The sequence below is a fragment of the Neodiprion virginianus genome, chromosome 3, assembly GCF_021901495.1.
Source record: "Neodiprion virginianus isolate iyNeoVirg1 chromosome 3, iyNeoVirg1.1, whole genome shotgun sequence".
Classification (NCBI taxonomy): domain Eukaryota; kingdom Metazoa; phylum Arthropoda; class Insecta; order Hymenoptera; family Diprionidae; genus Neodiprion; species Neodiprion virginianus.
Genome location: NC_060879.1, coordinates 24064797 through 24090097, shown reverse-complemented (window position 1 = coordinate 24090097; position 25301 = coordinate 24064797). Strand labels below are relative to the sequence as shown.

The following is a 25301-nucleotide window of genomic DNA, read 5'->3' as shown; positions in this document are numbered from 1 at the left end:
AATATTGCGCCCCCGTGCGCGATAATCAAGTTACAATGCATTTTGGTATAAAATTTCTTTTTCTCCAATCACAATGCGGTATCACTATTTTGGCACATTGAGTTTCGAGTTGGTATACTTTTTTTCGTTGACTGTTATCAAACTCGTCTTGCGTTTTGGGCTCCAGTTCTAGCTTTGACGTTTATAAAATATTTGGAAATTGATGCACGGTTGTAAAAGATATTAGGAAGACACGGGTTTGCCACAGAAAATTTTAACGTAAGAACGACCGACATAAATTATACATTTGTAGCTGGGATATTGTTCTTCGTTGAAAGAATGTAAGTTTTTTTATCCTCCCGACGTTCAAGCCACGCTGCAGTATTGACGAGAAAAATCGAGTCGGACTTTTCTTCCGTGTACGGTAGAGAAAATTGTGGTGTGGCAGCAGGAGTTTAAAAGAATCCGGAAGAAAACTTGGTGTAAAATCAAATCTCCTCAAAAGTTAATATTCTTTGAAGCAATCTTCGCCTCGCAAAGAACAGCGTGCTTCTAGGAAGATTTCCCCATTGTAAACACAACTCCGCGATACCTTACATACCGAAATCGCTTCCGCCTGCAAGGCAAGAGCGAAAAAATGAGGAGTAAAGAACGAAAATTTAAGGGCTGAAAGTTTATCTTTTCGTAGATGCTGCGGTACGCGAAGTAGTGACAAGGTGGAGAGAAATCTTTATGCTACCAGAGATAAAAAACATATAAATGAAATTATTTGATTTGATAAAATGGCTCACTTTCAACTTACCTTATCTGATTCTAAGGAAGCTTTTCTTGTGACTGCAATGGAATGAAATATAATTTATAGAGATCAGAAAAATTGCATGAAATGAAAGGCTTGTTACACTGTTTCCTTGAACAGAATAAATTCATCTCTCAATGAATAATGCACGCAACGTTGCAGTGTTAATAAATTTTGTTTGTCATCAATGTATCTTACATGCCAAAAATCGTGCTAAAGGCTCTTTTCATTGATCAATTATTCGAAATCAGGTTACCGCTGAACGGAAATCGGAAATTTCACGCAAAAGCTCGACGAAAACACTGCAAAACAATGATACAACAAATCTAATGCCGACAAACACGACCCAATTAATGATCGATCGATGTTTCGGTTCATTAGGAGGATACATCGGCACGAGTTCAATGACCCGAACCGAGGGCAAACTGATTGTGAATTAATTGAAACTTGATAGTCGCTGCAACGTCGAAGCGCCGATAATGTTTAAATGAAAACTGCGCCGAGGCATCCATGTAACAAAGTGTGACGGGAATATGAACATGAATATGTAGATGACGTTCGGGCTATTCGCCGAGGCTAGAGGCCCAACTTATGGTAAACACGTGCAACTTAGCCGCTTAATAACGTCTCTGTATACACGCTGTTATGTCGTTTCAGGGGCGTTTCTCAAGGCGGGTGTATTATTCATCCTGCATCCTTACTCGGAGGAAAATCTACCTTACGTATGACGTATATATTCAAGTCAAAATGAGCCATTCAAGTTCAACTTTTTCTGGATCAGCCACCCGGAGAGAAGAAAAAGAGCAGATTATACTCGGAACTGAAAGAAAAGACGAACCCATTAGGGTTTTTGAAGAAAAAGAAGTACCCGTTACAATTATATTTCTTAGAGGCGGGGTTGGAGTTCCGAATTTGAAAAGTTCCGAGAGCGCCTAATTGCGAATTATTTGGTGGCGAAACTTGAAGTAAAGAAATCAGACTTTTATGAAACTACAAAGTTTCGAACTGTCGGAAAGCCGACGGCTCAATGTTCCGATATGCAAGATTCTACAAATTCAAGTTCCGAAAAGTAAAGTTTCGATAGGGTAAAGTTCCGAAAATTAATATATACTCACACAGCGTGGTTTAGTCAACGAGCGGATGTAAAAAATCAGAACAACCGGGATGCCGAAAATAAAAATATGGAAAATCGAGGGCAAGGAGAGATCAAAGTGGTGAAATTTCACCAAGCCAGAATTTCGCAGAACTGAAAATCTTCGATCATTCGAAATTTTGATTTTGCAGATTTCTAAATTTTCTCATTTTCGGAACTTTGAGCGTCGCGTTTTGGACCATTAGAAACTTTGATGTTACATCAAAGTAAGATTTCTTTACTTCGATTTTCACCACCAAAAAATTTCAGAATTTCGAAATTTCAACCCCGACCCATTTTTTACTAATAATGTAACAGGTTTTATTTTTCACAGAATGGTTTTCACCGTTTCCAGAGTAAATTCTCCATTTTATATAGTATATCTTACCAAAAAAAAACCTGATGTGACCATCTCTTCCTGTACTCTTAACTATAATCTGCTCTTTTATTCTTCATACACCGTGTAAGGATCTTGATTAATGCGAAGAATAGAAGTGGCGAGTGAGCAAAAGCAATAATTCCATCCAAGTTCAACCTCTAAAATGCGGCAAAACCGTAACAAATAAATATCTCCTCACGTTCGGCACGGATAACGCGAAGAACAAATTTTCGTCGAACAACTCCGCAGCGTACATATAAACACAATTTAGTCCCGATTCAGTTTGAATTTGAATTGAATCAAACACTCACCTATAACCGACACGTTACAAACTACCGACGAACAAGCAAACGGACAAAACTGATAGTTTTTCTCACTGTGGTACGATAAATTCATTTTCGGAAAACTGTTTCATCCAAAATAAGCTTGACGACATACGTTATCCGCGAGGTCTTAATCGCCGTCATAATCAGGTATACGTAGGCCTCGTAATCTTGCATAATCCTTGTTGTCTCTTGAAATCTCATCCAGTCCTTGGAATCTCTGAACTACATTATAAACCGTTGTAATCTTCCTGTAAAAATGAAATTTGTAACACTTTGATATTATTCACGTTTCGAATCACCTGTAATCCTTGTAACCCCTTGCAATCATTTTTTATCTCTTCATATTCTTCATCTTATCTTTGTAATCCTTGTCATTCCTCGTGATTTTCTTGTAAATTTTTTTTTTATACATCGCGTTATGATTTTGTCATTCTCGCAATATTTGCGATCTTTATACTCACTCGAAATCTTTGCAATCCTCTGGTGATATCTGTACAGTGCTTCTTCTTTCAATATCGTTAATCAACTTATAATCTACATAATCGTAATCGGTGTACACTATTTTCAACACGGATTGGTGCATCAATTTGAAAACTTGACGGGAGGCGCATTTTTTTTCTACCCAAGAGATATTAGAGCTCGTTTGTGCAACATTTTTCATGTCGTAATATTTCATTAGTATAGACCAACTCGTACCACCGGATTAAGGATGGGCCCCATCATCTTGATCAGAAGTGAGAAAAAGAGAAAACCGTTCGAAAAATCTCCAGGAATGCTTTTTTTCATAATAATAGTAAATACAATCCAACATTCATAGAATGAAATCGAAGTAAATCGCAACACAAACTGTAAGGTATCATCAATTTGAGAAAAGTTTTATAATTAAGGGGGGAGTCTGCTTTAGAGGCTTCACAAAATCGATTTTTTCAAGGATTTTTTTGGGAAGGAAAGAAATATCCGATTGAAACGAAACTTTCAGGTTTTATTGTTATATATTTCAGCAGTCTTCTTAAATTTTTTCGTTAAGATATATGTCATATTATGCCTGGTACAAGCATTTCACCGAGGCGTCTCGAGTGTGCATTTGTCGTGCGGCGGGAAATGTCGCAATATCCATCTGAAACAAAGAACCCAAAAAAATTTTTACTTCTCAATAGTATAGCTTCTAGTTAAACCAAGAAAATTCAACAAAAAGTGAAAAATTCAACAATTTTTCGCAAATTAAAAAAAAATTCATTTTTTTTTATTAAAAAATTCACGTTAGATTGTTTAAAAAGTGGGTTAATCTTAACTTTCTTAAGGTTTTTTAGGTTCAACTAGAAGAGAATTTAATCCCGAGTACAATGTAATTTGTCTCGTTTCGATAGGACGTTTAGTTTTTTCCCTATCTTTCCCGCCAATTAGGAAAAATCGTAAAAATTAAAAACCGAGAAATCGTGCGTCAAAGTTTTCGTATATAAAAAATCGTAACTTTCTTGAACTTACCGCATTAATATGCTAATCAACGATTCCTGGTCCATAGAGTTGCCCTTCAGACTCTTCAAGAAACTGGTTCAAAACTTCAAAAAACTGGTTCAGACTCTTCAAAAAACTGGTTGAAAACTTCAAAACACCGCTCGTATACCTGCTCGACGCTTGCTCACTATTTCTTCTGTAACTCCGAAAATATTTCGAATTTGCGTCTGAAATTTTAGAGACACATTCTTGGATAGTTTGGGAAGACATTTATGCAAAAAAAAAAATAGATTTTTTGAAGCCTCTAAAGCAGGCACTCTGGTATATTTGATCCGATTCTAATGACTTTAAGCTTATTTTGTTTACTGCAAATACCTTCGGCGGTAAATTGAAAAATTTACAAACAATTTAGAAACAGTTATCTTCGCCGAGCACTTTTCAAAAAAATCATCCGATCTATCTCAATACCAAAGACTACCATTGTAACATGTTTGTAATATCGGACTTTGAATTTGAATATATTCAGTTGAAGTATTAAAAATTGAAATATCAGGAGCACATCTTAATGGTTAAAAAATGCATCAGCTTGTTTCTTGGAAACGATCAGGCCTGGATAATAGATGTATAATAATACCTATAAGTGGCACAATTGCGCAAATAGACGTACCTATTTGAATACTGCTATTAATGAACTAGTCTTGACCTGTATACTCAGAGATGAATCAAGTCTAATAACCGGTGCTAAAATTAAGCGGTATATTAACTGTAGGTAATAGTCCTCTAAGGCTGGGCTATAGCAATTTTACCAAGGCCTACCTTCAGAAAAAAATGACAGATATGAAGGTTTCAATGTGCCTAATTTATATCTGCTTTCCATTTTTACCTGTCACGTATTATATATTACATTATATGATTTTTTTTTTCATTGTGCAAAATTCAGAATTTGTTGCGTTTCGTTTTTGCGTTTACACTAATTTCATCTATTTAAATAGTATCTGACTTCATGTCGCGAAGTCCGAAAAGGAAGAAAACTACAAAGTAACTAGAATTATACCCGCAGATAGACTTCCGGGCAATTTTAATGCTTAAAGTTATTAACTTTATAGCTTTTCTTATAAATATTGTTGCTATCGTCAATCTTTGATTATAATTTGTTGGAAAAAATATCGTTTTGTTAAAAAAAACATTAGCGTCAAATCTATATTAATTATACGTAATGATAAGGAAAAAAAAAGTTGATTTTTTTATAGACCTGTATTATTGAGGCGTGTCAAAAAAACAAAAGAATACACGAGTCATTCTTGGCCAAGTCGGGAGTGCTCAGAGTTTTGAGTTTTAAATTTTACTGTAGGAACATTTTTCTCTCGTTAGTATTTTCCAGTCAAAGCATTTCAAGTATCTTCTTTTTGCGCTCAGCGAATTTGTCTATTCCATTAACATGCTATGAAATTTTTATGTAACTGGCGGCTTGCCCGTAAAAAATACTTGGCGGGCACAAAATGTTTATTTATATTCCAAACTATTAAAGGAAATATATTTACGAGCCTCTGACATTGATGGTAATAAGAAATTTTTGAATGCGGACAGAAAAATTGAGGCTCCCTAAAATGTGTTACTGTTTTATTTCAGCGATTTTTTTTTACTTTGAACTTAATCGAAAACCAACAGGTCAACTCTGGTCTAAGGTAAGGCCGGTTTTTTTTTTGATTTATTATAAAGTCTTCGATGAATTCAAAAGCACAATAAATACGAAAATCAATGAGTAACTAAGTTAAATTTGAACTTTTAGTCACTTTTTGATTTTCATTTGGAAAATCCTTCGAATTTAGAGCACCTGTTAACGAAGGAAGGTGGTATTTTTTTTTCTAAGTGTTTAAGGAAAACGAACGTTTGCAAAGTTGGCGTGGAACACTTATAATGGAATTATCCCATCTGACGTAAAATCACTGTATTATCACGTGCTCCTTGTGTGAGCATCAAATATTATTGGGAAGAATAACGATAATGAGTCGGAGCCTTAGCTCCGACTGACGACGAGAGAGAGGGATCAAGTCCAATCAGACTTTCTTGTATACAAGTCGATAACGATTCAAAATCATTAATAACTTACACTTTGACATTACGTTTTCATTTAAGAGTAACAGAGGGTGATGGTTTGAGTTAATTCCAAAGAATATTCTGTCTTCCGGTGAAAGATGTACGATAAACAGTAGACAAAGACAACATTGATACAAAGGCAGTTTTGACTTGCGAATAAAAATAATAGCAAAATAAGAAAATAGCAAAAACAATCAACGTTTCACATGAAGTGAAGTACAAAACGAAGTTGAAATAAACTCGAAATTCTTGCGACCAAAGAAAAATATAATAATCACTAATAATACGGTTTGTGCTGAAACCTTTAGAGGTGTTTATTTAACCAAAAACGCAGAGCTTCTGGTGTGCAGTTCCATTCATTATGTTGAAAGAGTTAGTGATTTGTTACATAAATAACTCTTTAATAATAATATGAAGGTTCGTCGCAGAAAAGAGGGGAGAGGCAGCCTGTCTGTGGGACTAAACATGTTTTTTCACATATTTTGCGGTGAGTGTCTAAGGCAGAGGACGTAGGAGACTGACTAGTTGCGATTTAGCTGTTGCCATGTGCAGTTAGCAGTGCAATAAACAACCTATTGACTCGGTGTGGGAACCAAGGCAGTTAGGTAAGGATAACAAGAGGACGCAGGGTGTAGGGTATGGGGAAAAATGTGGGAACAGAGTTGAAGCAAAGTACGGAGCGAAGAAACAAATTTAACGACTAGTCGAAAATTCAATTTTTGAAATAATCGAGTTATTACTCATCACTCTAATCGTAAGCTGTACTTGAAAAGTAACAATTTAAACAACCAAATTTTGTATCGAAACTTACGGATTTCCAGAAACCTGCTTTTCTCTAAACTTCATTTATTCTTCAAGTATTGCAATGAAGAAGATAAAAAACTTGCGCACCCATTTTAAACTGCACTGTGGTTTTGTAGAATATTTACAATAAATCAATGCCAAGGATAACGACTAAATAATGATTGTATTGATCTGAATTACATCGTGAAACTTGTTTTTAATTATGGTCGTCTCGAAGTCGGTTTTGCTATAAGACAACTGTGAGGATTAGAGTGAAAACAATAATCGAGTATTCACTGGGTCACTTATGTCAAAGAATATTTACAAAAAATCAAAGCCTGCAAAAGTGCACTGTAGTAACAAACAATATTTACAAAAAATCAATTCCTATTCCAATGACTGAATAATCACGGTATTAATCCGAGTTGCGTCGTGAGGCTTGATTTTGATTCTCGCCGTGTCGAAACCGGTCTTGCCATCAGACAAGTTTGAGGATTAGGAAAAAAACAGTGATCGAGTATTCACGAGCTTACGTATATCAAAGATCGATAGAGAATGTTGCACACTGTGGATCAGTTTCGTATGAAATCGCCCAGAAAAGTCGAGAAAATTCGAATGATTTGAAAAAGACGCATCATTCTTTAATGAATTTTAAAAAATCTCAACGTTTTCATGTTTCCACAAAAAAATCTCCCTTGCATATACGGTTACTGGAATTTTTTTTTCGCAAATTCCCGATTTCACAGATTATCCAAATGGTCTTGACGTAACAAGTACTATAAATTTTGAACGAATGAACGAATGTTGAAGAATAGTTTTACATTATGTGCGGACTTTTTCCCGTGTCTCAAGTTGTTCAACAACATGTCAAATCAAGCCAAGAACTGATAGCAAAATTTTTAATCAAATAGTTCTTACAAAGTACCGATAGTATCGAAGTTCAGTATTTCATTCCAACATTGAGAGTATCACTAGCGGCCAAGGTCTTTAATTCGCGGTAGTAAAAAATCTGTTATTCATTCAAGACGAAGAAAGGCACGATTTAATTTAAAAGTAAATACAATTTTAAACATTAATGAGGACCTGGTTATGTAAATAAATCCGTAAAACAATATTATAGATTGTGATAATTGCCATGCCATCCTGGTAATATAAACAGGCAGTTCATGGAGACTAAAATAGTCATTCGATGTCCGCAAACGATTACAAATAAAAAGTTTTTCAGAATCTTGTTTCTACCATCAAAAATTTTATGAATTATTTTTTATTTATTTTATTGTAGCTACGTTTCTTCAATCGAATCACGCCTCTCTTCACAGACATCTACTTGTTAATAATATATGACTCCACTTCTTCTGCAATCAATAATTAATTTTTAGACAGACTTCTGAATGCGCGACAAGTTTTTGTTGACAATTGCTATTTTTCTGTGATCAGACATAAACAGCTCGAGAACAACGAAATTCATCGTATTTAAAGGTTTACTACACCTGTAAAAGAGCTTGTTCTTCAATAAAGCACACCCGGTAAGACGATTCTTATTGTGTAATGTTTGAAAAGGAATTGGCGAAACAATCTTGCTTTCACTTTTTCGCTTGATTTTACGTCATGTTCATTAAGTTGGGCGATTTTCGATCGGTCAAACACTACAACTTAAAATCGTCTTAAATTCGTTGGAAATATGCAGATTTTGGAGGAAAAATTACTAGCATCTATCCATTTGCTCAAAAATCATAGTAGTTGTGAAAAAAAGTACAAATGGGTGGAAAATATGTAAAATCAATTTTATAAAACAAAAAAAGAAAGAAATTATTACCAACAACAGTATACATAAACAAAAAGTCTTGAATGTAAAGAATAAAAAATTGATTATCCTAACTTGGAATGTTTCGGTCTGACCTTCATCAAAGATTCAATGTATGAAACCGGTTTATTTAGTAACTTCACGACTGACCTTAATCCTCTAAATGACCGGTATCGCATAGTATATTCTACTTTTTGCTTATGATTCGATCACCGCAAATTGACGATGCAATTCCTTCAGACTTTAATCGTCCTTTTTCTTCTCTCATAACGCTGGTCGACAAAAATTCACTTTTTGTGTGTTACATGAAAACTTTTAACTGATTATGTTAGAAACAAGGTTTAGTATAATAGATTTGTTAAAAGAATATTGAAGATACGAATAGTTTTATTGCAATATGATTTTTTTAGTCACACACAATCTTCGTTGTATTTGATGAGTTATCGAATCTTGAAGGGAAGATTATTTTGCCGACCTCGTTTTTCATTGTTGTAGTGAAAAATTTATTATTCACTTCAAAGGATGTGTAAATTGTCAAGAAAGAAATATGACGAATAATTGTAATTAGTTTGTTCCTTTGAGAAAAATTTTATTCAATAACGTCATTTACTTGAACTGTGACTATGATGGCTTGTTTAGTACAAACGAAATATTCCACTTAAAGCAAACACCCAAGAACACATTCACCCTATTGAATCCCGAAATTTCTGAACTGCTGAAAATGGCGTTGAAGATGGAATCATGCAGTATCGAAGAACTGTGTCCTGCCTCGGAGGGAGGTGAAAAACTATTACTTGAACTGCGACACAGGCTTGAAGAGTGGCTTAAATTTCAACCGCATCTTCCTCAAGGTAAACTAATATGTGATCATACCATTAGGCGAAAGAAAAATGTTTCTGTGATGTTGAAAACATTTATAAGACATTTCTCCGAAAACTAGATACTGTACATTTTGAAGACAGATTTCTTTCTACTATTCAGAAGCTATGCAAATTATTTTTTATTGCAATTATTTCCTTGTCAAAGAATTATGGGTGACAAAAGAATAGGATATGCTATTCATTTACGGAAAAATTTTAACCTTTTAAAAACTTGTTTTTTTTTCACGTATCTAGAAATATATCCAAAAATAAACTTGAAATTTCGACGTTTCAAACCATTTACCCTAAAAAAAAACACTATGAGTCACATTTTTTTTCAAAGCGATAAATGCTGATAATCTATAGACAAAAATTTGGTGGATAAATGAATCAACGTGTCACTTGGAATAGATCAGACCGAAGGGATGAAATTTACGACATGTTCACATAAGTGAACCTGACAGCACGTGAAAATTGTTATTGAATTGAATGTTTTCTGCTTGATTGCTTAGTTATAAATGCGTGTTATATTTTAATAATATAATAAACATTGTCAATAATAATTGTTGACATTGGATTTCGAAGGTAAAACGAACCTGAGTTCCCTCGAGAAAATTTTTTGTTAAAATACAATGAATAGTCGGTTTACTATATGTGGTGGCTCAAACATTTTCACATATAATAACACCGGATATTTGAGAATTTTGTCTGATTTTTCCAAGCTAATTAATTATCTGCAATATTTTTCTCGAAATATTCATGAGTCAAAAGTTCAACGACACGAATCCACCTTTCAAAATAAAAAAAATCGTATTTCGTACATCATCATTCTTACAAAACAATTAATTATCTCCTAGTCGGTGACAGCATTCTCTAAAAATTGATAGGAGTAGAGATTTTAATGATGTATTAACAATAAAATATTGTCATTTTTCTTGAAGATATTCCCAAGCAAATTCTGGAGTATTTCATCCTCGGTACGAAGATGAGCTTAGAACAAGCCAAGCAGAAACTGGACATGTTCTACACCCTGAAGAAGCTGGTACCGGAGGTACTTGCAAACAGAGATCCGCGTGGTTCTGGCCTGACACGCTTCCACAAAATGATGTAGGAACCAAAACAATTATTTTTTCAAGTAAAAAGCATAGCTCTATATAAGGAATTTCATGCGAACCCAACCAACGCCTGACCTTCGCCATTTCCGATTTTGTTTCAAACTTCTGCAATTCTCTCAACTCTAAAACAGTGCCCTGAATTGCTGAATTATTTATATATATATATATATCTAAAGTGATTTTGCAAAGAATCTTCTTCGAAATTCTCAAGAAATTCTCAGAAGTTGTGTCACCAACTAATTAAAATAAAGCCTTTGGAAAAAAAAAGAAATACTAAAATTTATATTCACGTTCACGTTAATACGGAGGAAGAAATCTGTAGTTAAAATCAGAAAATAAAAATATTTTTGTCGCGGTACCTATAGACAGAGATTTGAGTTGAATTACGTGGGAGGTGCGTAAGAGTAACGGACCCAGTATCGTCACTCAAAAGTTTCTTGGATTAGCGACTGGAGTCGGGCGCTACAATCGGGCAGAAACGAGGCGAGGTGGGGGTAGCGGCCTGGTTTTCAAATTTTCAGTCGAGCTCTAGACACGGTGATGACCAGAAGTGCTCGAGAAAGTTAATCGGCATCCAAACGATAGCGATACAAGGGGGGAGTCCGTCAATTTGAAGTTGAATACGAGAACGAGCGGATTCATATCAGAGGCGCCTCGTTCTTTGCGACATGGACACCGAAGTGTTCGTGTGAACACTTAAGAATCCCGGCTTCTGATTTTGAGCAGATTGCACTTATCGAATCGACCATTGTGCCGGATTGTCGTCATCGTTGAAAGAAAGCAAGAAATCTGTAACTCAAAATTCTGAACCCTTTTCGTTTAATCGAGAATCGCCAATGCACAATTCATGTATGTTATTTATAATGTGGATGGGTTTCTTCGTCAAAAATAAATTGTTCTCTTTTGTTTCAGGCGTACCGTCTATCTTCCAAAATTGACACCAGAAAAGTACAGAGTCTGCATTTTTCAACCCTTCGTTGACGACTATACCGACTTTAACTCCAGTGATGATGCTAAGTACGTAATTTGGCGAGACGAATTGACGATTTGAAATTCAAATCTTACACCAAGTATTTTTGTCACACGCGTCAGTAATTTTTACGGAGTCGATTAGATTTTTTTCTAAAAGTAAATGACGAGGTCTACCGCTCTTTCAAATTTCTTCAACATTCTTCGGCAAACTACAAGCTAACTCGCCAACGCGTTACGTCGACAGGTATGCTCTGATGATCGAAGAAATACTGATGCTGGACATCGAAGCCCGCAGTCTTGGAAGCATTTACGTATACGATCAATCAAAGATAACCTTTGCTTTGGTCGCTAAATATACTCCGGCTTTGATAAAAAAATTTGAAATAATTGCAACGGCAAGTATTCCCAACATTAAGTTCTAAGCGTTCCAAATGCTTTACGGCATTGCGCCACTTCGAGACAATCAGCTACTGGAATTCATCCTCAGGCTCTCGCGAGACCAAATCAACTAAGTCATCTTTATTCTTTCACCTTCAGAAAGCTTACGCAAAAAAGATTAAAGGGATTCATTTGATCAACGCGGCACCCCTGACAGACACTCTGGTCGCCCTGGGTAAGAAAGCTTTGAAGCCAAAACTCGCTGCAAGGGTATGTAAACATAAAAGCTGAACGTGTTTTCTATATACTGTTTTACAAAAATTATCATTTTATATAATTGAAGAGATTCGTGGTGAAAAGATACGAAGTAAAATACTTTTAGTGCCGACTCTTCCGCATTATTGGACGTTAAAATTGTTCAACGTATTAGATGAATTCGGTCAAACTAACCTGCACGAATTTGCACCCACAGATTACCGTTCACCAAAAAGGAAGCTACGAATCATTATATCAGGTAATACCGAAGTCGATTCTACCCAAAGATTATGGTGGTGATGAACAATCCATGGAACATCTCGATGGTGAGTTTGAAAGTGAAATTAAACTTTTCGCACACTCATATCTTCGAATTTCTGTCGAAATATAGAACTGCAACACATGAAATATTAATCAAATTGAACAAATCGAAATCGCTGTAATGTGTGAGGCATGATATGCGAAAGGCGTAATTTATAAAAATTTCTTTTTTTATTGTAACGCAGAATTGTGGAGGCAGAAAGTTGACGAGAAACGTGACTGGTTCCTAGATCAGGATAAGATCGTGGTTGACGAAAAACTTCGTCCTGGGCCACCAATGAATGCCGACGAACTTTTCGGCTTCTCCGGATCTTTTCGGAAGCTAGACGTCGACTAGGAATAAACAGCTTTTTAATTATGAAATATTATGCACTGTGTTCCCTGAATGAACTGGAAACATTTTCCGGTATCACGTCGTCCTAGGTCGTTGCAGCGCAGTGGAAACCAGACAACTTGCAGCTCTTCAAAGTATAATAGGAAATAAATTTATCACGAATGAATCATGTATCAAGAATAACAAAAACACCGGGTTATAATTTGTTCTTAAATCGATAAAATTGAATTGTTTGAAAAATTCTCATAAATAAAAAGTATCGCATTCACAGAAAGGGAGCGTCCATAAATTACGTTATCGAATTTTAAGGGTTTTTGACCCTTGGAATTGCCTATTGTCTAAAAAATAGATGACCAAAATTATTTCTCGTGTGTCAAAACTTCTGCTTATAATTGCCAATTACTTTCTCTAGCGATATTTTACTCACTAGTGACGAGCGATTATTTGTACAAAATTGAAGAATATTATTAAAACTGTCCGAATTAATTTCGTCCTTTGTACATAGAAACGTCAAGCCTTGTCGATCGTCAGCAAACCTCCGACTTTTTTCTTTGGTGCATTCGTTGACTTTTTCTTAGCTGGTATCACATGACGTGACCAAACCAAGTTCGCTCAAACAGGTTCTCAGATTTCCCAGAATGAAGCTGAGACATCGCTGACCTTCAATCATATCTTGCCACGATTGTTTTCAATTACGGATGCAATGGATTTTAAATCCACGATATCCGAAGCATCGATGTTAAATCAGAACTAAGCAGTATAGTAGAATTTGAGTTTATTTAAGACGACGTTTATCACAGAGTAAAAAATTGTGAACATAAAATTTACCACTCCCACCGATGCTGGCATCAAAAATAGAGCTTCCCATTTGAATACTCAAAGTTTAAGTCAGAATGGAAACCTTGGAAATGAGGTTCAAGCTCAAATCAAAGGTCACCATTGAATCCTTTGTCAAAAGTTAGCCAAGATTTGGACTTGGTAATTTTTTTTTCGCTGAACTCCGCAAGAATTCTAGGGGCTTCCATACTTCTACCTCACTCTATTTAATTGGGATATAGTAAAACGTTATGTAACAGTATAAAGTGAATTTTGCTAGACGCGGAACGATCCTATGCATATACGGTATGTGACGCTGTAACTTATTTCTCAAGGACCAATCACTTTAGATATTATGTGCATCTTCAGTATTTCAATAAACTGGAGACTTTTTTTCCATTTGGCTGGCGGGACTAATCGAAAAAAAATTATATTACACCTATGAATATCATTTTCGTTAATTAAGCTGACAGCCAGCATACATTATAGACGATAATCATACATTGAATACAATTTTGAAACAAAATGATACTTGAGTGCCAGACGTATAAAAAAGTTTTACTGCTTATAAACGTTGCAGGAAAAAAATCAACTGTCCAATTGATTAACAACCAATCGAAAAATTTTGCTAATCCGAGAACGCATGAAACAACATGCTTTAATTACCTTGTATACTGTACTGATGTCAGATTTTCACTCGGTTTTTTTTTTTTTTTTATATACTGTTTTTATTTTCGTTCACCTATTTTCTTTTCTCAAGCTAACAGAAAAGAGGAAAAGAGACTAAAATCATTGGAATCTGGTTAACCATTTTCGAGATATCGTAATTGTTATTTCTTTCTGTCGTTTTAAATTTTGTCAGCTCCAAGTGGAAAAAAGCCGCGCCAGTTGAAACCTAAATTATTCAAATCCGTGAACCGATATCGAACATATATTATCATTTTTATTTATTCTCATATGCATTTATTCCAATAAGTTAAAAATTACTGAACTGGTCGGACGAAACATCTTATTGGTATTAAGTGACGCAAAACCCCATCGATCGGGGCCAGGATCGTTAGAATCCCGAGATATCGCCGGCCTAAATAATTGCAGAGTTATAATAAAAAATAAAAGAGGTTCAACAATACGTAGCAGCGGATAAATATACGTTCCGTACAGAATATTTCATCTTATAAATAATTTGTCACGTCTCGCACGTAAGTTTGCACATTTCTAATTCTTCTCGCATTCATTCGAAATACGCGTTCACTTAGCGGGTGACTTGAAATCGCTTTACAAGTTTGTATCAAAATCTTTAATACCGATCGATTACGGCTACGGTTACGATTACGTCAGGCGGGTGTATTCCACTTTGACAAAAATAGCTGACTCGTTATTTCCATTAAACCCCTGACGGACATTTAATACAAACCACAATTTAAAGCCCGATATACAATGGGCCGTGTACTCGTACGCATTACACTGTACAAGATACGTGTTTACAGCGATGAGCGTAACCATGACACGTTCATTCTTTCGATATTTATTGTATACAGGTTCCATTGTTATAAACCACGGTTTCATCAATGCTTCACGGAACATTTTTCTAACAAGAACGCTCTGATGCTTCTGGACAGTCATTGTTCCTTGAAATTTATAAACTGTGAATGTACCTAAAAAATGTTGAATAAATTTTTCCATAACACACAGTCACGTGGCGAGGAGAAATGGAAAACTGGCGTGACTGGTTCCTGGAGCAGAATGCGGTCCAGCCATCGATGATAATAGCCTTTTGGGATTTTTGGCATCCTTCCGAAAACTGGACATCGAGTAAGCACGTTTAATTCAGTGTGAATGGATAAATACGATTCAGAAACAATTAATGTATTTATTAAATGTACAAATTTAGACTGAAAATGACCATTCGGATATCACGAGTTTAATTACAATGAATAAATTATCAGATGTGCGAAAGTTCAATTAAAAGTTTAGAATTACCGTTCAAATATTGAATATACACTGAGAAAAATTTCATTTTTTATAGTAACTAGAAAAATTCAGTAATACAGGCATCGTTGAAAAAACTGTTTGAATATTGTTGGAATTACGAAAAACGAGGTACGCGCAACCATTTTGCGCTATTGTCGATCCGTTTTTGGTAATTGCAACGCAAAATCAGTTTGTTCGTTTTACTCTACTTTTTTAGTTGAACAAGGCTTTTAACATCAATTTATTGTTACACAAGCATGAAATTTTCTCAACGGTTACAGGAAAATATAGTAACAGTGATCGTAATGAGAAAGAATAGTAACGGATACCAGACTTTTTCGGTAACAACTACGAAACTAATTTTCATTTTGTACCTAGAACTATATTATTTGATTTTGGTTAAAAAATGAAAATAGTCAAGGACTGAGCGATAACCGGAATTAAAAATTTCTCTCAGCTTACCTAAATAGCGGAAAGAAAAGAAGAGAAACAGAGAATCGTTCGGATACTCACTGCTTCACTGATTCTATACGCTAACGATTCGTTCTTGTACTCCTAATGTCGTACACAGATATCCATCCACCCTCGTGTTCATTGTTCGTGATAGCTTATGGCTATCGATTTCTACAACATTCGCCAATTGCGCCTGACGTAATGTTACTCTGACACGAGGCAAATATCACTCGGAGGTCGTTCTCTGTTTGAATGAAACACGCGTACGGATTCCCTGATATACATGTCACTGTATTTCCGTACACCGAAACTAGATTGGGAGAAACGAGGCTCTTGCCTCAAGCAACGTAAGATCCAGGACGCAACGTTTCGAGACGAGAAATTAATACATCAATACCCGAAAGGCTCTTCTATTCAAACTTTTAACCAACTTGACTAATTAAGCAAACAGAGAGCGGTAAAACGACGATGATGACAAGATCGTCATTCAATGATGAAAATGTTTACCTGTACTGTATCCACATGTTGGGTTCGACGAAGAGACTCGTACTCGATTGCAACGCGAGCTTTAATCTAAATTCGATGAATTCCAAGAATGATTTCTTCGATCATCGAGTAATGAGAGATCCAAGCATCCAAGTCCAACCGGCATGAATCCTTCGATGATCGCGTATTTTATGTGACCGCAGTCACGAGATTCGACATTACCGTTATTTCCCTCACTTAATAAACCATTTTTACGATTTCTCGCTCTACTTATTCCTTCGTCCCGGTGCCACGCTGACTGTTCGCACAAACTCCATAAACGCCCCCATTTATTGCACTGGACACACGAACGCACTCACAATCAAATATATAAGCTCAGCTCATGCTCGCGTTGGAAAAGCAGCAATCATAGTTCGCGGCGAAGTATCTTTTTCCTAATGATGGAAGTTTTATCGCGCTTTCGACTTGCCGGTTATTCTGGAATTGTTTGCGGACATCGAATCGGGACATATCTTTAATAATAATAATAATAATAATATTATATAATGAAAAATAATATTCACATTATTGAAACGAATAATTATGGCACCGCAAAAATGTCTGTCTAGACACGCAACTTGTTCAAAACAACCTAAAACTTCACTTATCAACGAACAATAGACGGTAAAAACCGTCATATCAATCACATCGTCACACCTTGTTTTGGGTCTTACATTGTCATTCGTCTGATAAGATAAAACTAGATCTTGGGCAAGTATATTTTTGCGTCTTCTAAATCTGAATAAATTTACAACAGCATTTACTTTCCAAATTTAGTAAATTTTTAGTCAATAAATAAAGATAGAAACATATATTTATACTTTAAAGCACGACATTTTTTATTCGGCTACACCTTTGTACAGTAAATGTCTAGTAAATTTCCGAACATTTTCAATGCACAGAATCTATAAAATGGGTCCTGGAGAAATAAAAACCAGATTCCAAATAAAACGTATCTTTGTAATGGTCCGGGACAAAAGGATCACAGATGCTGTATAAATTTGGAATTTAGATATTTAAAGAACGAAAACAAAAATGAAAATGCAGACGACTAGCTTATTTATATTTGAAAACAAGTTTCACGCATCGAAACCAGATTCCGTGAGTATAAATCGGTGATCGCAGCGTCACGAGCCGGTATGACAAGCTCTTCAAATAAAACCTGAACCGCAAAAGAACGGAGTCGGATGTCGGTTAGAGTGGCCGCGATGGTGTTTCAGAGAGAAGCAGAATTCAACCGGTACCAAGAGACGTAGTAGGCCATCATCGCTGGTGCGAAAGCGATGTAAGAGAACCTCGATAGTGGGACTAAATTTCAAAAGTTCAACTAAGACTCCGATTTAGTGCAACGCGAAGATTGCGTCTCGAGCAGAAGCTGCTTCTATCGCATTGGCATTCCTCGTATTCTTCTTCTCGGCCGTTATCAAGCAAAAATGTCGCTGACTCTCGAAGTCTGTAACATGGACGAATTGTGCGTCGCGATGGGGGGAAGTGAAACATTGTTGCTCGATTATTGTGACAAACTTCAAGACTGGTTGAAATTGCAACCGCATCTTCCTCACGGTAAGCCTGACATAAGTAACGTTTCGTCTTACATTTCTTTACGTCAGTTTCGATTAACGTTACCTGATTTGTTCCGAGCCAATTAATAACAATGTGTCAAAAAATGAGGTGTGTTTATTTCGTGATGCGTGGGTCCAAGACGATAAGCAGTCTCGTTTTGCCAACTTCATTTTTTTTTCTGTTTGTCAGGTTCAATTGACTCCATTTTCATTCGCACGTTTATGTACGCATCTTCGGAACCTGTTCTGGGCTCGGTGATTTAGTTTTATTGAGTGCGTGATTGCTGATCTTCGTGATACTGAATATTTTTTTTTTACTTTTTTAATTTTCTACATCTTTGTTGATGTAGAAAAAGTATTGGTTTCGGTAAAAAATCACTTTTTCTAATTTCAACAAATCTTTACGTTTTTGAACCTCTGAAATCCGAAAAACAGGTTTTCAGAAAAATATCGGTTTGGATGTCGATTTTTCCGTCTGTCCGACAAACTCCCGGGACAATCTTGCAAACGGCTCGGTAAAAAAATCTAAAACCGGATTTTACAACAAAATAATGGTCATGAAAAATTTCCATGGTCCGTTTAATTTGAACTTCCGGTTCTACCGGAAATAAATCGTTTTTAAATGTTTCAGCGGTAAGCATATACATATACTTTTCTTCCTTACTACTTTTTCTAAATAAACGATTATGTTTTTTCCAGTTTATGTATTTATTTATTTATTTATTTATAAATTTTTAGGTTACTAAACAATTTTTTTCACAATTCTTTTTTCAAAACTTTTCCATTTGGCTGCCAAGTCCTGTCAGTGTCAAATTTTTCACACCACCGTTTTCAAGATCATCGCGTAAGTTTGTCGGACGGACCAACCGACTCTTTCTTTTTCATTGCGATAAAAAGTATCACGGATAATTTGTTTCTTCGGCTTTCTTTTGTTAATATAACTGCGACAGCTGAGTGATTGTGGACGGAACTATGCAAATTTATACTTCAGTAATGTCAAATACAATTACAAATAGTCGTAGTATAAGGTGAAAGCTAAACTGGCCCGTTATGTAAACAACGCTAAATGGCTAGCTTATTTGCTTGCAGTTTATTGAATTTGATTGTCCGCGGTAAGCTTCGAATTTGATCATAGCGGTAAAAAAATCGAATACCGTGTTTGACGACTCATCGACAAGTGGGCCAATCGTTATTCTCGCTTTATAATTATTCGTAGTCAAATCTTGCGAACCTCCAGAACTAATGACGAATACAGCTGATTTTCTCTTACGAAGAGAATTTCAAAGAATAATCGTAGTTCGCTGTATAAAATTTTCTTATATGAAATCCAAACTTGTAGACGGAGGTTTTATAGATCCGAGTTTGTAGATTCGGAGCAAGAGAATGATTTATAAAATACGAGTGTCATTTGGTTAAAAGAAAAAAAAAAAAAAAAAAAACCAATCAATCACACACGCACAAAGACAGATTTGTCAGCTTGTAGGGTGATTAATGCCCGCGACAGTTATTTTACATCGCTATTCGCGAATTACAATTGATACGAAAATAAGCATATCGAATCCATTAAAAAAGTACGCGTAGCACATTTATTATTAACCATTCGATTTTTCTGTAATATATTTCTCTCGAGAGGTTCGAGTCTCGCAAGATTCTAAACGGTACCTGACAAGTGTGTCATGTACTTTCCCCGTAGCTGAACTGAATTACCGCTCCTCGTAGAGAAAAAAAAAATTTTATAAGCAACGCAGCGGAACTCGCCTGTACGTTATGTCACGCTTCAGAAGACACGCGTCGATTATTACCTTTTTTCTCAGGTCTGCTAGACTTGTAATATTCTTATTATTGATCACTAACTCTGATAAACGGCGATCTAGGAAGATCTCGCACTGGCCATTGCATGCCCGTCAATTAGCACACACGTGGTAATTAATGCAAATAACGGCGTTTAAAACTCGCACACTAACAAATAAGCAAGCGATTATTCCGGGTGCACTTTGCTTTGTACGACTGTATATTCCGAGCACAGTGGCTTGGAGTTCATAGAGAACTAAATGAGACTTGCATCGAACAGCATTGCAATAGTATTTCTCAACGTGTATCAACTGACTTTGATATTCTCTGTAACGGTTGAAATTTCTCGTGCGATAGCTGAACAAACGTTAAGCCATAATAATTGTCATTTTACCTGACTTAAATATACAGCGCATAAAGTTTCTGCAGGGATTTCACATTTGCAGTCGGATGATTCGGTCTCCCAGAATTGTTCGGTCGACAGTTGTTACCTAATTAGTTCCTACTCGATGTTTGGTAGGCTGATTGACAAGCGGTTGGACTCGCGATGAATTAATAGTCACGAATGTTTTCGAACTCGGAATACATGCGGACCAAAGTTGTTTTCTTCGATCGCCACTTGAAATTGTTTCTAGCGAAGCTTCGTTATTGAGACACTGCTATTTGCCTCTCACAGATACGCCGAGGAAGCAACTGGAATGGCTTATTCTGGGCAGCAAGATGAGCCTGGAAAGGGCAAAGCAGAAACTGGACATGTATTACACGATCCGACGCCTGGTGCCGGAGCTATTCATGAACAGAGATCCACGAGATTCTGGTCTAACCGACTTGCACGATGTAACGTGAGTAGATCAACGTACGAGGTGATGAGAATGAACGATCGTTGGAAAGTGACGCTTCGTGATTTGGATTTAGAAGGAAATTATCGCTTGTTGCAGGCGGTACGTGATTCTCCCGAAACTGACCCCTGAGAACTGCAGAACTTGCATTCTTCAACCCACCGTTAATGATGTTAATAAATTTGATCCCTGGCTGCTTCACAAGTACGTAATTCTGCCGGGACATTGAGAATCGTTGACTTGAAGTCAACTCGTAATGAAGCGTCGTGATACAAATTAAAGCTTGCAATTACTCGTATTTCTATCGACAAGGAAGTACGAAGTGCAGTTAGAGTGACGAATTAATATGCAAAGCGCGATTGAGCCCCTCCGTGCAACAACAACTTAACTCGAATCAAGTTGCTGCTGCTTATACACATGCGTAATTACAATCCGCGATCCTACATAGACAAGTATGTTAGGTTTCGGTATGATAAAAACGTTTTTTTTATATTTTTCGAATATTTTTCCACTAGTATACGTACATTGTTTGCGAATCGAACGACGTGAAACGAATAATTTCAGAACCGAAGAAAAAGGACGTGTTCTCACAATTTATTCCTTTACAATTTGTTAATATATAAAATAGAGAGTGGTTTAAAAATGTACTGAAACCTTATGAAACAAGCTTATCCGATCAGCTGTCAAATGCATAGTCAAATAGATCGGTTAGCATACAAATAAAATATGTTGATCAGAAAAAAGGTGTACAATTTTTTTGCACCATATCCCTTCTTTTATGCAAAAAAAAAAAAAATACAATGTATGCAAAGACAACTCAATTCATGCTTATTATTCTACAGAATTTAACTAATTGACATAATAAAAATTATGATGTTACGGGCGGTGTTGTGATAACAAAGGTTGGGACAATTGTGTCAAATCAAAAAAAAAAGATTGATGTTTTCATTAAAACACCTGTACATCGATTAGCAAATACTTTATTCATGTTCAGTGTCCAAAACTTGACTCGAGTCAAGTTATTGTTGCACGCAGGGGCTGAATTAATATTTTATTGAAATGAAGTTAATCTGCGAATCACAGCAATCCGCAGAGCTTGAAAGTGATGAAAGGATCGCAAAACACTGGTCGACTTTACTCAAGTGCTTTTGTGCTTCCAACAGATACATGTTCATGGTCGGCGATATCCGGATGGTTGAAGACCGCAGTGTCGGTGACATATTCGTCTACGATCTTGCGATGATAAGTCTGGGTCACGTCATGAAGCTCACCCCCACCCTTCTCAAAAAGTGTGAAGTAGCAGCTTCGGTAAGTCAGTTAGTCGTGGACAGTGATTTTCAAAAGTACGTAGACCTTCGAACGAAAATGTCATCCGCCCATTTATTTTGCTTCCGTTGTAGTAACTCGCTGATTAGTGATTCTTCTTTGATCTATCTCAATCACAGGAAGCCTACGCGACAAGGATAAGAGGCATTCACTTCATCAACGCTCCCCCTTTCGTCGATCGCATTGTGACCATGGTCAAGTCCGTGCTGAAACCTAAGCTCGCTGCTAGGGTAGGTATATGGAGACGATACGATGTAAAGCCCACGAATTGGGTTTCAATTGCAGGACAAAGTGCGTCCAACAGTAATTCCGATCAGAAAAGACCTTTTTTCTTTTTTCTGAAATATAAAAGGACGAAGTCTCATAGCCACGCAGCAAGTTCGAATAATATTTTCACCTTGGATACCTACGAAGAACTTTTATCGTGCTGAATCACACTCAACAGGCATATCAGAGCTATTCATGTCCTTGTGGAATTACAGATGCACGTTCACGCTGTTGGCGATTTGGAATCATTCCATCGGTTGGTACCTAAATCAATACTACCCAAGGATTACGGTGGAAGCTACTCAACTATGAAAGAGATATCTGGCAAGTATAATTTCATCTTTCAATGAGATTTCCTCCACTCGAACTGAGGCAGTAACAATGTAACATCGATCGAAGATCTGATGCCGGTTTCAACATTCGAGTTCCAAAGGCAAGGTGAAGCTAATCCGAATATTACGTGATACAGATTTGTTGCGTAAGAAAGTGGACGATTGGCGGGACTGGTTTTTGGAGCAAGAAAAGGTTTTCGCGGACGAACGACTGCGCCCTGGTCCAGCTTTCGACGAGAACGACCTCTTCGGGTTTTCCGGATCATTTAGGAAGTTGGCTGTTGATTAGTGTAAGCTTATCGTTGTGTCGTATTTACCTTGTATCATACCTGCATAAATACCAGATACTTGGCAAGTATTAGGTTACTTAAACTAGACGCAAAAAACAAATTATCCAATTTAAATATTACAGTGAACCATCGATCTCGAGAACATCCGGCGGGAAAAATACCGAGATACACGTTGTTAGTGGAAATTGTTGATACATGAAGAAACTGTGCCTCTTCTTTTGAAGTAGTTAAAGATTACTAGTGGAATTTTGGGATGGACTATGGCCACTTGTTAAAATTGTAAGCACGCTGCGTCAAGCAATGCATTGCAGGGGATCTGAACGTCAATCTTGCGTCGGTTCAGAGTCCACGTTAACGTGGCTGTGGCGTGAAAGAGACGTTGTACCGCAGAAATCGTACTTAAATATTCCACTTACATGTTCATTCCACTAGTAAGCATGTAAGTGATTCTGGCACAGCACAAAATTCTCTCGAATTTCCATGGAAATAGTCCTCTGCGTTTTCATGTCCACGTGAATCTGATTTCGAATTGGTTAACTTAAAAGACATGTCATTATTAGCTGACTCGTGAAATTTCTAAAATAATTTTTTGACAAAAAGCGTCGAGATTCGAAGAAAATTCAATCTCACTTTCTTCGTAACCAAAGTAATACAACGTGACTTGTGCTTATCGTCTCAAAATTCATATTGTGATCAAAGATAATATCAACTCTTTACTCTTCATACTGGAATAAGATCGATTGATTTATTGTTCATCTGTCAAGCTTGCGAAAAGCACATGGAGTGCGTCTCATGGGTAGAGGAACATACTTCCTCATTGCTGTTCCCATTTTGCAGTGGATGGTTGTGTTGTATATTAATGGCCAAATCAGTTTTGACGCCCAAACTCGCTGCAATAATTTGTACTTAATAGCCATAAGTGATAAGTTAAGCCTGTTAAGATGTGGGGATGATAAAATTTAGGTCATGAAACCACGAAGCAATTTTGGACGAAGGAGTAACTTTAAAACAGACCCGCTTTCTCACGAATTTGCATATAAATATACCCTCACTGACTTGTCACACTTTCTTTTGTGAGTCACTAATAAATCGCGATCAACGCATATTAATTTATCTTACATTGCATCACTGGATTTTTATTTTCATCCTTTAGGAAATTATTAATCACTGTATCGCCTAATTGTGTTCCAAATCCGCTTTGATCGAGGGTTGAGATGGCAACTATCAAACCAAGTTTTTTTTTTTCTTATCAATAAAACTTCTCCTTCTGATCCAAGATTTGACAGTATTTCTTCAACAGCTACTCCTTAGCCTCACTTGTCGTAATGTCGACTGTCATTTGTGCGCGTTACACGTGCGGATGGGTGAAATCTGAATCATGTTAGAAACTTCACACTTCCCGGAAATTGGCCACTTTCCGCACTAGTCATATAATAGTCATTGTAGCCGTAACGCATACAGTAAATTCTATTTCTGAGTATATTTAACCCTACACGTGTAGTCTATCACTGATTTTTCTCACACTCACGAACAAAGGTATACGATCTTAAGTTCGGCAAACGAAGCACGCCGATCACGAAGCCAAGCCTCAAAGAAAATATGACATAAAAAACCGCATGGTGGGTATAACTAGATTTCATAGCAATACATTTGAACAAACGGCACTAGGATTACATTATTTCTCAAGGGTGACCGGATCATTTGCATTTATTAGCATTTGTTTATCGATATTATTATACTTTTATTTCTATGAGATGGTAAAACGATGTAAACACGGATTTGACGACGCCCATGAATTGGGATAAGTGCAGGACTTGGTAACTAAAAACAAATCAATACCAATCAGTTTTGCAAGATGTTGAATTGGAGAGAATGCGATTCAAGGTGAAATCGTTTCATTTCGACCCTACGTGTCTATCAGCTGCCGCTGTTGAAATCAGAAGTTATCGATTCGATTCCACTTTTAGCTGTTGCTTGACAACAACTAATTTGAAAGACCTACCAGACGAAACTCGACGGAATCAATCGGCCCAATGTTTCCTTCCTCGCGAATTACTTGGTCATCATGATCAAACCAATTTCGAAGCCACGAATCCATGCCGAAAATATCCTGCTATCATCAAACCAAATAATCGGTGGAATC

The 25301-nt window shown here is 36.5% G+C and overlaps 2 protein-coding genes and 2 long non-coding RNA genes across 12 annotated transcripts; 2 read left to right on the top strand and 2 right to left on the bottom strand.

Moving 5' to 3' along the window:
- Window positions 1–3556: 3556 nt before the first annotated feature.
- Window positions 3557–7344, bottom strand: LOC124299531 (uncharacterized). 3 transcript variants are annotated; one of them, XR_006907025.1, is made up of 3 exons: window positions 6976–7344; window positions 4098–4294; window positions 3557–3729 (listed from the first exon to the last, which is right to left on the bottom strand). It is a non-coding gene; the product is annotated as an uncharacterized LOC124299531 (long non-coding RNA). The 3 variants fall into 3 exon arrangements; XR_006907026.1 differs by having other exon boundaries at window positions 4098–4263; XR_006907024.1 differs by lacking the exon at window positions 6976–7344 and adding an exon at window positions 6178–6504 and having other exon boundaries at window positions 3558–3729.
- On the top strand, window positions 6635–13472 carry LOC124299525 (retinol-binding protein pinta-like). Of its 2 annotated transcripts, XM_046752782.1 has the most exons (9): window positions 6663–6769; window positions 8385–8473; window positions 9391–9602; window positions 10553–10718; window positions 11639–11743; window positions 11943–12093; window positions 12236–12346; window positions 12549–12657; window positions 12838–13472. In XM_046752782.1, the coding sequence occupies exons 3-9, from the start codon at window positions 9473–9475 to the stop codon at window positions 12987–12989; spliced, it is 924 nt and encodes a 307-aa protein (XP_046608738.1). In that variant the 5' UTR covers window positions 6663–6769; window positions 8385–8473; window positions 9391–9472; the 3' UTR covers window positions 12990–13472. The 2 variants fall into 2 exon arrangements, with proteins under 2 accessions (XP_046608739.1, XP_046608738.1); XM_046752783.1 differs by lacking the exon at window positions 8385–8473 and having other exon boundaries at window positions 6635–6769.
- On the bottom strand, window positions 8223–8687 carry LOC124299532 (uncharacterized). The gene is made up of 2 exons (XR_006907027.1): window positions 8595–8687; window positions 8223–8302 (listed from the first exon to the last, which is right to left on the bottom strand). It is a non-coding gene; the product is annotated as an uncharacterized LOC124299532 (long non-coding RNA).
- Window positions 13473–13615: 143 nt separating the features above from the next.
- On the top strand, window positions 13616–24276 carry LOC124299527 (alpha-tocopherol transfer protein-like). Of its 6 annotated transcripts, none has more exons than XM_046752794.1 (8): window positions 13616–15614; window positions 20781–20946; window positions 21020–21147; window positions 22107–22251; window positions 22389–22499; window positions 22752–22860; window positions 23006–23158; window positions 23281–24276. In XM_046752794.1, exons 2-7 carry the CDS (start codon window positions 20803–20805, stop codon window positions 23155–23157), a joined length of 789 nt encoding a protein of 262 aa, XP_046608750.1. In that variant the 5' UTR covers window positions 13616–15614; window positions 20781–20802; the 3' UTR covers window position 23158; window positions 23281–24276. The 6 variants fall into 6 exon arrangements, with proteins under 6 accessions (XP_046608750.1, XP_046608746.1, XP_046608745.1 ...); XM_046752790.1 differs by having other exon boundaries at window positions 14507–15614; window positions 21043–21147; XM_046752789.1 differs by lacking the exon at window positions 13616–15614 and adding an exon at window positions 17937–18314 and having other exon boundaries at window positions 21043–21147.
- Window positions 24277–25301: the final 1025 nt, after the last annotated feature.

What these genes read in the sequence shown, in the direction of transcription:
- LOC124299525 (XM_046752783.1), top strand. Translation starts at nt 9,473, where the DNA reads ATGGCGTTGAAGATGGAATCATGCAGTATCGAAGAACTGTGTCCTGCC. An exon ending in TCAACCGCATCTTCCTCAAG is followed by an intron (nt 9,603 to 10,552) that starts GTAAACTAATAT and finishes TTTTTCTTGAAG; the next exon opens with ATATTCCCAAGCAAATTCTG. An exon ending in ACACGCTTCCACAAAATGAT is followed by an intron (nt 10,719 to 11,638) that starts GTAGGAACCAAA and finishes CTTTTGTTTCAG; the next exon opens with GCGTACCGTCTATCTTCCAA.
- LOC124299527 (XM_046752789.1), top strand. Translation starts at nt 18,185, where the DNA reads ATGTCGCTGACTCTCGAAGTCTGTAACATGGACGAATTGTGCGTCGCG. An exon ending in GCAACCGCATCTTCCTCACG is followed by an intron (nt 18,315 to 20,780) that starts GTAAGCCTGACA and finishes TGCCTCTCACAG; the next exon opens with ATACGCCGAGGAAGCAACTG. An exon ending in GATCCCTGGCTGCTTCACAA is followed by an intron (nt 21,148 to 22,106) that starts GTACGTAATTCT and finishes TGCTTCCAACAG; the next exon opens with ATACATGTTCATGGTCGGCG.